Source organism: Ursus arctos, unplaced genomic scaffold (assembly GCF_023065955.2).
Source record: "Ursus arctos isolate Adak ecotype North America unplaced genomic scaffold, UrsArc2.0 scaffold_18, whole genome shotgun sequence".
Taxonomy (NCBI): Eukaryota; Metazoa; Chordata; class Mammalia; order Carnivora; family Ursidae; genus Ursus; species Ursus arctos.
In genome coordinates this window covers 41,693,000-41,710,391 of record NW_026622852.1, presented here as the reverse complement: position 1 = coordinate 41,710,391, position 17,392 = coordinate 41,693,000, and the positions used below count along the sequence as shown (strand labels likewise).

At 54.2% G+C, this 17,392-nt stretch overlaps 1 protein-coding gene across 5 annotated transcripts in view; it reads right to left on the bottom strand.

The window, feature by feature from the left end:
* Positions 1–17,392, bottom strand: part of COL27A1 (collagen type XXVII alpha 1 chain) — a 134,863-nt gene that overhangs the window by 99,898 nt on the left and 17,573 nt on the right. For all 5 annotated transcript variants that reach the window (XM_044389543.3, XM_044389544.3, XM_044389545.3 and 2 more), the window contains exons 4-5: positions 13,631–13,684; positions 9,568–9,621 (exon numbers count right to left, since the gene is read on the bottom strand). In XM_044389543.3, coding sequence (XP_044245478.2) covers positions 9,568–9,621; positions 13,631–13,684 — 108 coding nt within the window. The remainder of the gene's footprint in view (positions 1–9,567; positions 9,622–13,630; positions 13,685–17,392) is intronic.

Genomic DNA, 17,392 nt, shown 5'->3' with positions numbered 1-17,392 from the left:
ACACCAGCTGCGTCTCTTACAGGGCTGCACAGTGCTCCCGGCTGCCAGCCCACTCCTCGGGCCCCACATGGCTCAGTTACTCAGAAAACAGTCCTTTGGAGAGTCAGTCCACCCTGGTGTCACCTTCCAAGAACCCCTGATCTCTGCCCTCATGCTCGCTCCCACGCTCCCTCCCCAAGCTGGGCCCTGACTCAGAAGTCCTGGGGTGAAGGCATGGAATCCCAGAGGGACCTCGGGCAAGTCACTTCACTTCTCTGAGCCTCCATTTCCTAGCCTTAAAATGGGGGCTGCACAGCACACACACGCACACACAGACACGGGCACACACATGTGTGAGGGCACACGCACACCTACTCACACCTACACATACATGCACATATTCACATGCAGGCGTGTGCATACACATTCTCTCACACATAGGTGCACACACATGGGCACAATCACACATACACACGGGTGCGTGCAAACACACACAAGCATGCGGGTGCACACACACGTGCACATGGGTACGTGCTCACACACATACACATGCACACGGGTGCATGCTCACACATGCACGCACATGGGTGTTTGCTCACATGCACACACACATTGGTGCATGTACACACACATGCACATGGGTGAGTGCACATGGGTGCATGCTCACACACATGCACACAGGTGCATGCTCACACACACATGCACATGGGTGGTTGCTCACACACACATGCACATCAGTGCATGTACACACACATGCACAAGGGTGAGTGCACATGGGTGCATGCTCACACACACGCACACAGGTGCATGCTCACACACACATGCACATGGGTGCATGCAAACACACATGCACACGGGTACATGCTCACACGCACGCACACAGGTGCATGCTCACACACACATGCACATGGGTGCATGCAAACACACATGCACACGGGTGCATGCTCACACGCACGCACACAGGTGCATGCTCACACACACATGCACACGGGTACATGCTCACACGCACGTCGGTGCATGCACACGCACACAGGTGAATGCTCACACACACACACACACACGTACACACATCCATCATCATCTTAGGTTTCTTGGCAAGAAGCCAGTGAGATAATGGATGCGTCGCAAGGGAGAGGTGGTTTGGCCAACTTTAATTAGTTCCCATTTCGTTCCTTTCTTTGTCAGAACCCGGCCCTTCCAAATCCTGGCTCAGCTGCTCTCCACGAGAAGTCACTACATTCCAACGGGCAGAGCCTGAAAGAGGGCAGGTCCTTCAGAGCCACCTACACCATGTCCAGCACTGTGTCCACTCGTCCTCTCAACACCCACTGGCTGCAACTCAGGACCGAGCTGCAGGTTCCGAGAGGCCAGGTCACTGCCTGGGGTGACACGCAGATAAGAGGCAAGGTCTTCCCATGTCTGGCTAGTGCCCACTCGGTCTGACTTCGAAGCACTCATTTACTCCTTTATGAATGAGAAGCCTGGATGCTTCTCCAGCACTCCCTCTGACCAGATGACAGCTGCCCCAGGCGAGAGACCAGCCCCTCCTTGTTGGAACACCAACTGTCTGTCCACCTGGGCCCCTCCAGGTCACTTCTGCAGAACCCAGCCTCTGAGATCTACCACCTCGCCCTGGCCACCCCTCACACACATCTCAGCTACCCACAAGCCCTGCTCCGATGCCTTTTATGTCCACAGTGCAAGTGCAAAGCCAGGCTCAGGGCTACCAAGGATTCCAATGGCCAAAAAAGGACAACAGCTTCTTCCCACTCCACCCTTGCCCACCTCGGTCTGCAGCAGCTGGGCTTGAAACACATTCAGGGGTGGGCCTTCGTGTATCCTGTTCTGTCGTTTTATAAAAGGGGAAACTGAGACCCCAAAAGATGATGGACTTGCTCCCTTGTCCGGGTTCCTTACCTGAGCCATTTTCATTATTTATGGATTTCTCTCTGCATTCGTAGCAGCCAGCACAGTGCCGGCGATGTAATCCCTGCCCAAGTACAATAGCCACAAGTATAGATATATATTGAACATCTACTCTGAGCCAAGCTTTGGGGTGAATACAGAGAATACCGCAGGGGGAACATGACACAGTTCATGCTCATGGGGGATTCTCAAAAGAGAAACCAGACTGGGTGCTTTTCTGAGCCCTGGACACATGAATCTGTGGGGTAGCAACAATCACCATCCCATTTCACAGATGAGGAAACTAAGGCACAGAGAGGCTAAGTCACTTATCCACGGTCATGCAATTTGTAAATGGGACTTAGACTCAGGCAGTCTGGTTTCAGAGCCCAAGCTCTTTACATTTCAGTACACTACAGATCAAGAACTACCATCCAATGATAAGTGGAGTGAGGAGTATATCAGGGAGAACTTGACCCAGACTGAGGGGAAATCCCTGAAGGGAGTTCCAGCTAAGCTAAGGCTGGAGGAAGACAAGGAGGGAGGCAGATGAACTTTCAACTCCAGAGATGCTCGAGGCACCCCTAGTCAGGTGAAGGTGGAAAACTATATGTCTTCCCAGCCAGACTCCTACAGATACCCCAGTGAGAAATAGAAAGAATATATAAAGTCTAATTAATTGCTTACACATTGGTTAGAACAAGAACCTGGTTGCCAACCCAGCTCTCCACCCAACAAGCCTGTGCAACCCTGTGCAAGCCCCTTTCCCTGTCCGCATAGGGAATAGTACTTCTTCTGGACTAGTTAACAGAACCTCTGGGAACTAGAAGACAGATGGGAAAGTATATCCTCAACCATAAATGCTACAAATATAGTGGGAGTGGGGACTATGTTGAGCTCCTTTTCTGCAGGTAGGGTTGGGAAGCAGAGGAATAGAGGGCTCTGAGTGGCTGAGGTCTAGAGAGGGACTGACACAAAGGAGGAACACATCATGAAGGACTGGGAAATTCTGGGCCAGAAGTCCCCTGTGTAAGTCATCTCTAATCCAAGTACCCAGCACAGGGCCTGGTCCAGAGGAGGCATCATAAAATATTTCACAAATGAGCAAATGAATGAATAGACTCTCAAAAGACAACTCTAAGGCTGGGATTGGCTCAGACCGGCTTCCTCTGAAGATAACCTGGGCCTCCCACTACCACTATGTCATGTGTTTAGAAGTTCCAGCCAATGCAATAGGGCAAGAAAAACAAATGAGACAACTAGCCTTTGAGGAAAAGCAGACAAAAGTATGTCCTTTTTTGCAAACAATATGAGGACCTGTCTAGAAAATACAGGAGAACTAACTGAAATACTGTTAAAAATCAATAAAATCATACAGTACAGGGTGTGGTTACAAAATAAACACAAAAAGTACAAAAATACAGAAGTCAACAGTCCTCGTCAGTAGCTGACAGCCAGCTAGAAAATTGGGGAAAATATTGCACTCATAACAGCAACAAAAATATAAAATTTCTAAGCATACCAGAGCTGTGCAGGTCTTATGCAATAAAAGCTATAAAAGTTTACTAAGAGATGTTTAAAAAAACTCAACCACATGAGAAGACATGCCCTGGTTTTAGATCGGAAAATGTAATATTTTAAAGCTGTTAATTCTTCACAAATTAATATACACTATTACAATACAATTGTATTGTATTGTATCTAATTGTATCTAATACAATTCCAATAAAAATCCCAAGGAAATGACTGAGATGGGCATTAAGTTCATCTGACAGAACAGACAGAAATATTTTAAAAGAACAAGAGGAGAAGACACGTAAAGATCATAGATGTCATATAAAACAATATCTTATCACAAAATAAATAAAGAGAGCAATGAAACATATTTAAATGGCCAGGAATAGACTCGACTCTATCATATAATAATCGGTAGAGTCAAGATTATTTAATAAATGGTTAACCATGGGGGAAAAAAATAAAGTTACAGCCCCATCTCGTACCCACCCCCCCATGGAGATTAATACCAGATGGTTTAAAATCTTTAAGAATACAAATGACACTATGAAATGACTAGGAATATAAATGAATACCTATCTGATCATGTGGTGGGAAAGAAATGTCTAAATATAAAAGTGAAGAACAATAAATTTTACATATGGGGGGCGCCTGGGTGGCACAGCGGTTAAGCGTCTGCCTTCGGCTCAGGGCGTGATCCCGGTGTTCTGGGATTGAGCCCCACATCAGGCTCCTCCGCTATGAGCCTGCTTCTTCCTCTCCCACTCCCCCTGCTTGTGTTCCCTCTCTCGCTGGCTGTCTCTATCTCTGTCGAATAAATAAATAAAATCTTAATAAAAATAAAAAAAATAAATTTTACATATGGGTGGAACCCTCTCCAAACTATCTGACGTAAGTTCCTAATAAGTAAGTGTTGGCTGTTATCATTGGTCCAAAAAAAATAGATAGAACTTTTATTTGTGAATATCATCATGAATACTCTTAATAGGCCAACAGCCAAACTGGAATATACTCATAAGGTGGAGGAAGCCTGCGTGATCTTAATATGTAAATATCAATAACTGTACAAATCCATAACGAAAGACAGCATCCCAACCCCCCAGATAAACAAATTCATCAATGATAAAGTACAAATGGAAAACAGATGTAAGAAAAGCACTCTTCTTCTAGATGGCCAATGTACTGAAGTGAAAGCCATAAATTGCTTTTTTAAAATCTCCTCCTCTGATGCTAGCAACAGCACGGATTGGCTCCATCTTTCTAGAAGGCAATTGCTAATAAAACAAGTAAACCCATAAAGCACTTACGTGCAGGGCATATTTTAAATCATTCATATATATGTACGTGCGTGCCTGTACGTGTGTATACACCTATATCTTGGCGTCTGTATGCATGCACTTTGAATAATAGGTTATATATGTATATGCTAACATATACATTATGTTACATGTATGTTAACATATATTAATATATGTTAAGAAATAAAAATTTTGATTTTGATTAAATATATATTATTTATATGTAACTCATAATATATACATACTCAAATATATATATACACATATATATTATATATATATTACTTAATCTACAGAGGAAGCTGATAGAGCTATGGAGCGAAATTGGCTTGTAGCTAAAAGTACATGTAGGCTTTGGAGTTAGGCAGTAGAGGGTTCAAATCCTGTCTCTGCCACTTATCAGAAATATGACCCTGGGCCAGTTACTTAGCCACTTAGACCTTAGTTTTTTCATCTGTAAAATGGGGGTGATAACATCTGCCCTGCAAAGTGTGTTAGCTCTTGGCCAGTCCCTGGCCCAGTCCCCAAAATGCACTCAGTGCTTATCACTGGGCAGGGCCAGCTTACTTTCTTCTTGATACTTTCTAGACTATTCCACATATTCCTTAATGAGCATGCCCTACCTCTGTCATCGGAGGAAGGGGAAAAGCAGGCTGGGGTCTGAGAATCCTGCCGGCTTTCTCCACCTCAGCCCCCACCAGCTCCCAGCCGCCACCTGGCTCACCAAGGCTGCTCCTTCCTGCCAGCCTATCTCCCCCCGACCCCTCCCCGCTGCCTGAGGGCCCCTAATAACCCTGGGTAATTCACTGGACACTGAGCAGGCCACACCAGGGATGGAGCAGCCGCCAGCCCACAAGCGTGGGGCCGGGCACCTTATCCTCTGGCGTGGGCAGCCCTGGTTTTCCCGCACAGCCGGAGCCCCACTGCCTCTGGCCCAGAGCCCCTCACTGGCCCACGGCCCTGCATCCCCCCTGACTGCACCATGGTAAGCATCAGCCTCCCCAGCGGGCAGCTCTAGACCTCCTCGCTGGCTCCCGGCCGGGCCCCGCTCCTCAAGCTGCCCGAGTGGCCTCTGCAGACGTCATCCGATCGTATCACCTCTGCTAAAAACCTTTACATGTCTTCCCGCTGCTGCTTGGACAAAGTCCAAAAGCCTTACCACCGCCTACCAGGCCTGCTGCCTGACCAGGCCTCCTCCTGCCCCTGTGCCTTGTCACCTGCTGTATTTCGACCTCAGTTTAACCCATCTGCCCTCTGGCAAGGTGCCCCTCACCTCCCAGACCAGCCCAATCCCCACCGTGTTAGGCACCCGAGCACCCCGTGCCTCTTGTGTGGAGCCAGGATGGTGACATAATTCTGCCTTTATCAATGTGATCAGCTTGTTTCCACGGGAGCAGGGACTGTCCTTGCTGGGGCCCCAAAACAGGGCCAACACCTTGCCCGTGCTGACAGCTGACCCTTCCTTCCGCAGGCCAATGCCGCTCTAAGTGACTCAGTGACTCCTTGTGACAACTCGAGGGGGCCGCGACGCTTCCCATCCATTTTCTAGATGAGGAAACTGAGGCACAGAAAACTGAAATAATGTCCCCAGAGTCACGGAACTCGGACGTGACAGAGCTGGGGTTGGAACTTCAATCATTTGGCTCCAGAGTCTGTGCTCTTAACCTCTGCCCTTTCCTGCAGTAGCAAGTGTGGGTCGGTTGGCGACATGAATCAATCCAGTGACTCAACACTGGGCCTCCAAGGTCAGCCAATGCTGTCCTCCCAGGGGGCTGGCTTCTCTGCCTCATTCTCAAAGCCCTTGATCTTGACCCCATGTGGGAGCTGACCCTCCCTCTTCTTGATGGATCTGAACATGGGGTGTACCGGTCTATGGCAGGTGGGTAAGGCCTTGGGGTCTAGGGGAGGCAGGTCACGAGGTAACAGCCCCGACAAGTGTCTTCCGCAGGCAAACCCAAGGACCCCAAAGACAGTCCTGCCAGTGCTGGTCACGGCCAGTAACCCAGGCAAGTCACCTTGGCATCTTTATGACCTCAAGTCCTTCATTCGGTCCTCCTCCCCTTCTTTATCCTCCTCAATCCGCTGGTCTCCCCCACCCCTCAGTCTTTATCCCACATGCCCATAAGCCCGCGAGGGCTCCATAACCTCACCGAAGCAGAGTGCACAGCGACCCATCCAGACAAAGGGCGGCCTCCCTGCCCCCCGGGCAGACCCTCCTGTTTGGCTGATTTCTCCATCAACCACACATAGTAGGTGCTCAGTAAACATTTGCTGGCTGAGGGAGATGACTGGATGGGGGGCCCGTGAGTGGCTCTAGAAGCCAACATCATGTGCGAGAGGAGGAGCCAGCCCAGGGCCTGGGGGAGGCCAGCCCTCCAATCCCACCAGGAGGACCCTCTCCCCAGAATCACACCCTCTGTGCAGGTGCATAACATGGTCTTCCAACCTCAGCTCAGTCAGGAATTCCACCCCGGGAGAGCCTCTGCTTTCACCTTGTCCTGGCCACATCCCAGATCAAGGGTAGCCCAGGACTCGAGCCCAGCAAACTGGGGTCTCCCGCCCAATTGGCCTGTCCTGGGGCCACCTCTGCTCACCCCTGGGCTGCAGGCCAGGTGTCGGGCAAAGGGCATAGCTTCTCCCCTTGGAGTTTAATGCAAGCGCTATTGGAAGAAGCACGCTCCCATCGCAGTGTCTTTTCTGGAACCTGCACCCTTATCTGTTAGACCCAGAAGCAGGTGGGAGTCCTGTCCAGGAGACCCCACGTCCACACGCCCCAGCTACACGTGGCAGCAGCAGGAGGAGTCACCTGCCAGGTACAAACTTCCCCCGCCACCCCCAGAGCTGCTTCTCAAAATGGAGGGAGAAGCAGCTGAGGGCCCCCCCCGCCCCGCCTCCGCACATCTGTTGGCAGGATGCGGGTGGGCTGCGGGCCAGACCGGGGCTGCTGTGGGCCTGGGGCTGGGGCCCTGCCGTGTGGGGCCAGCATGGGCCGGAGAAGGAGCCAGTGGAACATCTGCTGCCACAGAACCAAGGGATCAATCTGGAAGCTGGAGGGAGTGAAAAAGAATGGGCAGGAGCAGGAGGGAGCGGGAAGGACCGGCCAGTCCCCGAGCAGACCAAGAAAGGCGTGTTCCTGAGCAAACCTGGCAATTCCAAACAGCTGAGGATTCTCAGCCCCATGAGGTACCTGTGGCCGGGGAGGCCCGAGGCCCATGGAAAGCAGAAGTCTCCAAGGGGGCTCCCTCTTTCTGCCGGGCCCACAGGGGCAGGTCCTGCAGCCATTTCCTAGACGGCGTCTGCACGGGCCCAAGCCTTAGTGTCCCTATCTGTTTATGGATACAGTATCTCCACCCATCTCTTTAGGTCTTTGTGGGGATCGAATGAAAACAAGCTACACAGAGTGCGTGCATGGGGCGTAGGGCCCACAGTAAGGCCCAACATATGGCCGATTATTATTGTCCGCGTTTGCCCAGGAAGACCGCTATGCTATCAAACACTGCACTATTCGCCTTGTTAAAACCAGAGCACTTCCAGGCACTTGGTGGCCACGGGGCACGTGAGGCTTCTGTGCTTGCTCTGCAAGGAAGGACCCCGGCCCAGCCCTGGCCGTGTGTCCCAAACTCCCAGACAAGCTGGTGGGCACCAGAGCTGGCCTTTGGAGGCTGCATGACCTGGGGACCAGTCGGCTAATGGCTCTTTCCTTAAGCCACTCCATCTGCACAACGTGCTTAGCAAAGGATGACCTTGGGCCTGGCTACCCTGGTTACCCTACAGAGGACAGGCTGGGCCGGGCAGTGTCCTAACCACGGGCCCCTCTGCCCTCCCTCCGGGCCTGCTTCACACTCCTTCAGCACAGCCCCTGCTCTCTTGGCTTCCCCGACCTTGCAACTGCCCTCCTCCTGTGTCTCCAGCCATACCTGGAGACTTCTCCCCATGACCTAAATGTTGCTGGCCTGGCACACTTTTTGGCGCTCTGGCTACTCAACCCCAAGCGCAGCCCTGGACAGCCCTGTTCGCTGCCGGAGCTCCAGGAACAGACCGAGGCGCTCCGGGGCTGGGGGTTCCCAGCAGGCATCAGGGCACTGTTCTCTCTGGTCTCTGTGGTCTCATCGGAAAGTTAACTGGAGCATTCCAAGAGGGTTCTGAGGGGCAGGGGGCATCTCTGTGCTGTTGTCTCCACCCCCCAAGGCTCATCTCCAGCTCAGCGCTCTGCAGAGCTTCGGAATCTCTGTCCATGCATTGTCTCCACCTGGCAGGGCTCCCAGTTCCCAAACGAACATCCTTGCCTTCCTTATCTGGGGTGCCCCGGTTGGGTCACCAAGGCTAACACCAGGGTGTCACTGGTCTCTTGTCTCTCACCCATGACTGTGTCCTCCCCCCCCCCCACATTGTGAATGCATCTGCTTTCCCTCCTTCCACACCCCTAAGCTGGCTGGGCTAGGCTCATCCCTCCCCCGTAACCCCCTGCCAGGTCTCCCTTCCTCTGCTCTGGTCCCCACCTCCAGTCCACATCCACACCCAGCTATCATTCCCAAACATGACCATGTCCCTCCCCAGCTCAAAAGATGACATGCCTAAATTTCCATCCCTAGTCCGACATTCAACGACTTCCCTATTTAGCAGCAAATGACCCTTCTTTCCTGCTTTCCTTTGAGGGCTCTAGGTTCCAACGGCCTTTCTCTCCCTAATCCCCCCCAACAAGCAGTTCCACTCCCAGGTCCTGTGTCACCGCCTGGCACTTGGGGGGCACTCACGGAGTGCCTGTGGCACTGAGGCCTTCCCACCAGGAGCCCCTTGGAAGCACCCCAAGCGTAGCCCCAATCCCAGTACCTCCATGGCCCTACCTCCAGACCCCACAGCAAATACTCACTTTGGCTCCAGGAGGGCCGGGGAGGCCTGGATTTCCATAAGGCCCAGGAGGACCCTGAAAGGGAGAAGAAACAAAAGTGAGGGAAAACGGGGGTCACTCCGCTTCCCGCAGCAATGCCTTCCCCCCGCTGGGTCTTCTCACCTAGCCAAGTCTCAGCAGGACCGTCATGGCGGCCTACTTTTAGGGAGGGCCCCCTCGCTGCCCGGCCCTGCATTAAACACCTGCCGTGCATTACCTCATTTTACTCTACGAACCCACGAGGCAGGGCTGTTATTATTCCTCTTTTGAAGATGGAGCCGGTGCTCAGAGAGGCTGAGAACTTTCTCAGAGCACTCAGCAGCTCAGGGGCGGAGCTAGAGGTCAACCTCAGATGTGTGACTTCGGAACACAAGCCCTCAACCTCTGAATTTTACTTTTACTGCCTCCCGGCTCTCTCCCCCCTCCGGCGCAGCAGCCTTTCCCAGGCTGGCTCCCTGGGCTCAAAGCGCCCTTAGCTACTTGCTTCCCTCCGCGGCTTCTCATCACGTTTGCCTGCGCCATTCCCATCATCTGGTGTGCCTTTCCCACCCAACCCCTCCAGCTGCCACCCACCCCGTCCTTCGAGGCCTGGCTCCCATGCCACCTCTCCTGGGGATCTTCTAGGACTTCTGCCTAAAGGCGCCGCTCCCTTTTGACTCCAATGGGCCTGTGGTGTGAGCCTTTGGAGTTGAGAGCCCAGTGAAGGAAGGCCTTGGCGTCTTCTGAACAAAGATGCCTCCCTCCTGTGGCCACGGCCCAGCCAGAGAGCTCTCCCTTAGGTTCCTAAGAGCTCTGAGCTGACAGGTCCTCCAGGACCTGTGTGCCTTGGAGCAGCTAGGAAGACTGGGCCCAGGGAGTCGAAGAGTCTTGGCCAAGTCACACAGCAGAGAGGTGGCCAAGTGAGGGCTGGGACGCAGGCCTGTTGGCTTCAGGTCCAGGGCTTATTCATGGCACTAGATTTTCCCAGGTCCTATCTGAATCCTGTAGAACAGCTGGCCCCTGTTATGTCCACTTTCTCCGGCAAGGGCCCTGGGGTAGGGTCTTGCAGCCAGTAACATAAACAGAGCCCAAAGAGTCGGGTAATTCCTGAGAGTTTTTGTGCAGCAGGAATCATCTGGGGCATTGGGGGTGGGGAGAGGAGCCTGGAGAAGCCCGGTGGTGCCCCCCCACACCAGCTTCTAGACACACTGCCCTTGTCCCTGGCCCCTCTTGACTCATCTGGCTAGCTGTGTATGAACTTGCTTCCTTCCTCCCTCTCTGAGGCCAACTTTCCAGCTGCAGCCTGTCACATTCCAACGAAGGCACCTCCCCCTTCCTCGATGCCTGAACAGGGACCCTCCCCTTCTCCAAACACATCAAAAAGGAACAGTGTTCAGAAGCTCACTCGGCCTGGGGAACTGAGAACGGTGTCACTGGTGACCCTCCCTCTAAAATAACCCACTCTGCTACCCTCTCCAGCATTCCACCGAACACTGTCTCCCGGCACATGGGTGTGACCTGGAACCAGCCGTGAGCAAACCCCTGCCCCAGCCTTGCTGTCCCCAACAGTCCTATGAGTAACTAGGACCCCCAGTAGTTTCTAAGGAATCTGGAAGACCTGAGATGCTCACCCCAGGCCAGGCTCCTGGGGTCTAACCTCAGAACTCAGATGGAATTGGACATAAGTTGGGTAGGCGTGTTTGAGGAGGGGCCCTTGACCAGCACTCCAGAAACAGGCATGGGCTGTGGGAGGCCAAGGGTGGCTACCTTCTCCCCGGTTGTGCCCCCAGCTGCCCCGAAGATGGCGGGCTGGAGCGCTCGGCTACCCCATCTGCGGCGTGTGGAAGTGGGGGCTTCCTGCTTCCCCACCCCACCTCCCCATCCCTCTCCAGCCACTGCTTTGCAAAGAAAAGGAGCACATAGTTGACTGGGAGCCAAGCAGACCAGTTCTATAAATCTGCAGCCCAGAAAGCCGGGTATGGGGAGGGCCCAGGGATTCCCCAACATCCTTCCATGGGCTGGGGAACTATGCGGAGGTGGGCAGGGGCACGCCACTGCGCTTTGGGTGACCTCAGGTAAGGCCCTGCCATTCCCTGAGCCCCAGAGCCATCATTCGTGCAGAGAGGAGCTGGGATGGTCTACTTTCCACATTCTACTATCTCTGGAATTTTATGATCTATGGAATTTCCAGCCTAGAAACGGGATGATGGCGGGGAGGTGCGGGGGGTGGGGGAGCACACAGAAAGCCTGAGAAGGCTGTTGGGAGAGTCATTCCCTCACTCATGGAATTTCATAGCTGGGAGGAACCTTGGAAATACGTTTCCAAGGAAATGCCTTGGAAAATCCTGAGCAGACCCCATATAGATGGGAAACTGAGGCCCAGAGAAGGGAAGGGATTTGCCTAAGATCACACAGCTTCTGGGGGGAAATGCTGTTGGCTTCCAGACTAGAACTCTTAAGCAACCATTGGCCCGGCACCGGCTGTGAGCAGGGCACTCTGCTAGGCATGTGTGAGAAAGAGAAAGAAACGGCCTGGCTCTGGCCCAGAGGGGCTCGTTTGGGTAGAGAGAGAAATCAGCACAATAGATGGTTAAGATCATAGGTTCTGGGGTCAGACCGTCTGGGTTCAATCCTAGCGCCGACACAGACACTCTGGTTGACTGTCTCCAAAGTAGCCGAACCTTTCTGAGCCTCAGTTTCCTCGCCTGTAATGTGGGGACAACATCGGAGACTCTTTCTCGGGACAGCTGGGCTGGTGGGATGAGATCTCGTGCACCCAGCTCCGCCAACAGAGTCCAGCAGTCTGCGCGAGCTTCAGGAAAGTGATCCGTGCCGTCCAGAGCAGCAGAGAAGCTGCTGCAGGCACTCGGAGAAGGGGCAGTCATCAGAAAATGAGGTGGCATTTGATCTCAGCAGGGGATGGAAGAGGAGCTTGCAAAGAAGGGCACACCAGGTCAGGTCAAGAGGCCGGCCCCAGCAAAAGTGCAGAGGAGGCATCTGGACGGGCAAGGTGCCTGCTAAGTCAGAGGGCCTCATCCCGGTCCCTGGCTGCAAGCTCCTGTGGCCAGCAGTAGCCCTGGTACCTCCGAGGTCCCCAGTTCTGGGTATGTGCTCCATGGAGACTGGAGCCAGGAGGAAATGCCGCTTCAGACAGCAGATTCCAGAGCCCTGGGCCCAGAGAGCACAGGGCCAGGTCTGGAGTAATTGCATAACCAGAACCATCCGCTGGGCTCCGAGCTAAAAATATGCCCCAGGCAGCTGTCTCTGCCAGAGCCTTGCCAGGCACCCAGCGTGGGAAAGGCTGATTCAGCCTGGGCACAGGTGCGAGGCGTCATGGGGCTGAGTCCTTTTGGGAAAGGGACAGATTTGCGTCCAAGAGGACCCCCAGGGGTGCCGGCATATGGTTCAGAGCCTGCCTTCCCATCCTGGCTCTTCTGTTTCCTCTGTGTTCGGTTTTCTCGTCCCCAAAATGAGAATGATTATCCTGGCCCACGGCGGGGAAGGGGCTCAAACAAAGCAGCATCACATGCGTGCGAGGTGTAACAGAGTTCTTTTCCACACCAAGGCTCAGGCTAGCTCCTCTCAGCCACTGCGGCCCTGCGAAGCCACCCTCCCACCTCTGACCAAACCTCTCAGCACGGGGAGCTCCCCCCCTACCTTGCCCGTGTCGGCATCCCCACCCCAGGACGGCCCTGCGGAGTTGGGAAGAGGGCTACAAGGCCCGTGTCCTCCCAGGCCAGCTTTTTTTCCTGGACAAACGCTGAAACCCATCAGCTCAGGAGATGTGGTCGGCAGAAACCCCTTCTCTACTCCAGGCTGCCAAGGGTGATACCCGCCATGAACACCTGAGACCCCTGTAAGAGGTCGTTGCTGTCCCTATGCCATGCCCGTCCACACAGCGCCCCCGAAGGGCCCTAAGTCCACTTCAACGGACCAAGTGGAAAATGGGGACCATGAGGGGCAGGAAACAGCCTGAGGACACACGGTAAGGCTGGAACTTCAGGGGCAGTGGGACATAGGCCAAAGAGCCAACCAGACCCCCAAAGGACAGCGTGTGATCACTTACCCGAGGCCCCCGTGCACCAGGGGGTCCAGGGAGCCCAGGCAGCCCAGGGGGACCCTGAAGGAAAGAGCAAGAAGACAGCGTCAGTGCCAAGGAGCAGCAGGGAATGGGTTCAAGCAGTCGTTCCACACGCCCGGCCAGAGCTCTGGGCATGGACTCTCCGCGGCTGAGAAGAGGGGTTCTGAGGTCCCTGCCTAAGGAACTCATGCTTTTGGGGGCTTCCAGGCCTTTGCAGCTGCTGTTTCTTGGTCTTTGAAGTTTTCACCTTTTATTACTCAGCCAACTTACCCAGGGTGCCACCTCCTTCAGGAAGCCTTCCTTGATCCCTCCCCCAGATTAGGTCAAGTCCCCTCTTCCCATTTTTCATTTATATATTATTTAGGGAATTGCCCGCCCTAAAGCCTGTCTCTCCCACGAGACCATGGTCTCCTCAAAGGAACTAATTCTCTCTCCCCAGGGCTCAGCTAAATGTTTGATAAGATAAAACAGCAAGAGACCTCAGAGCTCAGCCAAGTTCTCTGCAGAGCCGGAGCAGAGAAGGGATTTGTCCAAGGTCACACCAAGCATCTTTACATGGTGGAGAGGCAGTGCAGCATAAAGAGTACAGGCAAAAGCTTTTGCATCAGACGGGCCTGGGTTCAAAGCCCATGCTGCCACTCACCAGCTGGGTTTGGGCAAGTTCTTTAGCCAGCCTGTGCCTATAAAATGGGGGCAATAACACCCTCTTCACAGCACTGTCACAAGGATGAAATGAGATGGTTAACATTTAACACAGTGACTGGGGTCTAATCATCACTCAAAGGTTCCATCTCTCCCAGTGGTCACAGCCTGGTCCAACTGTCATCACTGCTCCCTGAGAACCTGCAGCAGCCCCGTCATTGGTCTCCCCACCTCCACCGTCTCTCCTCTCCTGTTCTCCTCCACACGGCCTTGTTCATCTTCCCAAGGCACTCCGCTGCTCAACGACACTCAATGGCTCCCTATTTCCCAGAGGAGAAAGGCCTAACCCTGCAGCATGGAAGGGAGGCAGCCAAGCAGACTTACTAAATGGAGGGCTAACCTTTGTTCACATCCTAGTTTTGCCACTTAATAGCTGGAGACTTTGTGTAAGCATTTCAGCCGGAGTGTCCACTGCGCCCGGTCCCCTTGGGTTCAAAAGCCACTGCCCCATCCCCCCTGAAGGCATAAATGAGGATTAACTGAGTGCCTGATGTGAAGAACTGAACACGGAGCCTTCGAAGGAAGCCTGGCTTTCGAGGATGTGTGAGGCCTGGGGAATTCATTTGTTTCAAATAACCATCAACGAGATTCCAGGTTTCCTGCCCGGAGTTAAAATCAGTGTTGAAAACCCAGTACGGGTTGGCTGGTAATTAATCCAGATCTCACGCTGGGCAGCCTCGGTTCACAGTTCTGGCCTGTGAACACCACGTGCTTGCTCGTCCATGAATAAAGATCAGAAGAGAGATCCAGACAGGCAGATATGGGCACCAAGGCCCCAGGGGCACTGGAAAGAGCCTGGGGTGGGGGTGGCAAGTCCCAGACACCTCTGAGCCTCCAGGGACCTCTGGCCAAATTGGCAGCTGTCTTCCTTCCATGCAGAGCCTGGGGGCTGGGTGGATGTTTCTACTCTTCTGTCTCTAGTTCTCAGGTCTTCCTGCAGGGGTTCAAGGCCAGGCTCCTCTCCGCTCCTCCCCAGGGAGCAGCAGAGTGTGGTTTAAGACTGGGGACCTGGGTTCACGCTGGGCACCCCCCACTTATGAGCTGGGTGGCTCTGGGCACGCTACTTCGGTTCTCCAAGCCTTCATCCTTGAAGTGTCAAATGAGGATATGACGGCCCCTAGCCGACAGATAATCTATAAAAAGTGCTAATCCTGGCACACAGTTCACGCCCAAGAAGTTAGCTGTTGTTTCTGTTAAGCAAGCTGCTGGAGGCTCTCCAACTCAGAATCTTAAACCGCCCTCCTTGGCATGGGCTTTGCAGGAAGAGCAAAGATTTCCCTTTCCAGAAGGCCCTCCCTAGCCCTGTTCTTCCAGGTGACCCAGAATTAAAGGGAAATGCAGGGGCTCAGGCGAAGCATGACTATAGGTAGTATCATTACCCCGCCTTTTTAGTAGATGAAAAACCTAAGGGAACCTCAGAGCAGCAAAGCGACTTGCCCAAGGCCACACAGCTAACAGGCGGAACCTGGATTCAGTCCAGGACATTTGATTTGCTCTCCTCCCCTGGACAGCTTCCACGCAGAGTCTTGGCTAGGTATGTCCTGACTCGGTGTGCAACCTTGGCTAAGGCCCTTCCCCTCTGCAGGCATCTGTGGAATGAGCATCCCGGAACCTTCCTGACACGGGGCCCTTCCTGCATTGCAGGGTGGCCGTGACGTCCTTCTCCGGTTATCTGGCAGGAGAGGAAAGGAGGACACCATGCCCATCTCACAGAGAGGAAGGCTGAGGCCCAGCGAGGCAGGGCTCGTGCAGGGCTCGTGCAGGGCTCGTGCAGGGCTCCAGGGAGGGGAAAGTCTCCGGGAGGTATAGCTCCCTCGGGGACCCAGTAGGGCAGCCGCCGTGGAGGCCTGGACACTCCCTCTTGGCATTTCTTCTGCCCCAGAAACAGGGGCATCCAGGCTGGGAGTCTGACCTCACCCACAACATCTGCAGAGCAGACTCTAAGTGCCAGTTGGGACCCACGGCCCAGCCTGGTGATGTCAGTCCACAGCCCGGCTCCGTGTCATGGCAGCCCAGCCCCCAGCTGCAGGCCCAGCCAGGCTCTCCTCTACCAACCCTGGGCCGGGGCTACCCGGTTGCCCAGCCTAACCCTTCCCCATTCAGGACTTACTTTGTCCGTGGGCAATGAGGGTGGGCGCCCCCTGCCCCCTCTCGCCTGATTCGAGACCCTGCCTATTCTCCACGCAGTGGAAAAACGCTGCCATTTCTTTCCAGGGCCTGAAGCCTGAGCGGGTGACTCTGGGATGATTCACGAGGGCTGGGGTGGGATTTTCCACTCCACGCTGCAAACAACGGGGCCTCTGAGAGGGCCCAGAGCAAAGGGGGAGGGGAGCGGGGGCCACGGGCCTGCCTGGGGGAGGAGAAGGAGGCCCGGGCTCCGGGGCTCACACAAACAGAGCCATGGAAACAAACACGAGGCCGCTCTGGGCTTCCCCCGGGGGTCCTGGCCTCCGACAGCCGGACCTAGGGGAACCCCGTCCCACGGAACAAGTCCATGCTTGTGTCCAGCTGCAACAGCCCGCCTGCCAAGCCTTGCAGAGAGAAGTAAGTCCTGGCTGGCACGGCCCCGGGGCAGCAAGCAGAGAGGTTCCACAGGCCGAGGGTCTGGGAGACCTGAGTCCAGGCCCGCGTGTGCTTCTAACTGCCGGTGACCCTGTGCTAGGACTCTTCGGTCTCTGGGCCTCTGCTCGGTGCCGGAGGCTTGATGGGGAGAAGCAGGGGACCTCAAAGGGCCCTCCCAGTTCTGACCATCTGAGAGCACCGTTATTCCCAAGAATTAGAGCCTTTTCCCCCAGTCTCTGTCCTAGGGAAGGACCTCCCAGCCAGGGCTCCTCCATGTGGCTTTACGCAGATTACATCATCTCCCCACGCCTCCAGCCCTCAGTTTGTCCAGCTGCAAAATGGGGATACAACACCTGGCTTCCAAGATAATGTATGCGGGTGCAGGTTAGCCCCACTTGCTCCCCCGATCTATTGTAGGCCCTGGGAACCCAGCCTACAGGCTGCAGTCTCACGCTTTCTTGCCCTCTGCTTCTGGCTGGGTCT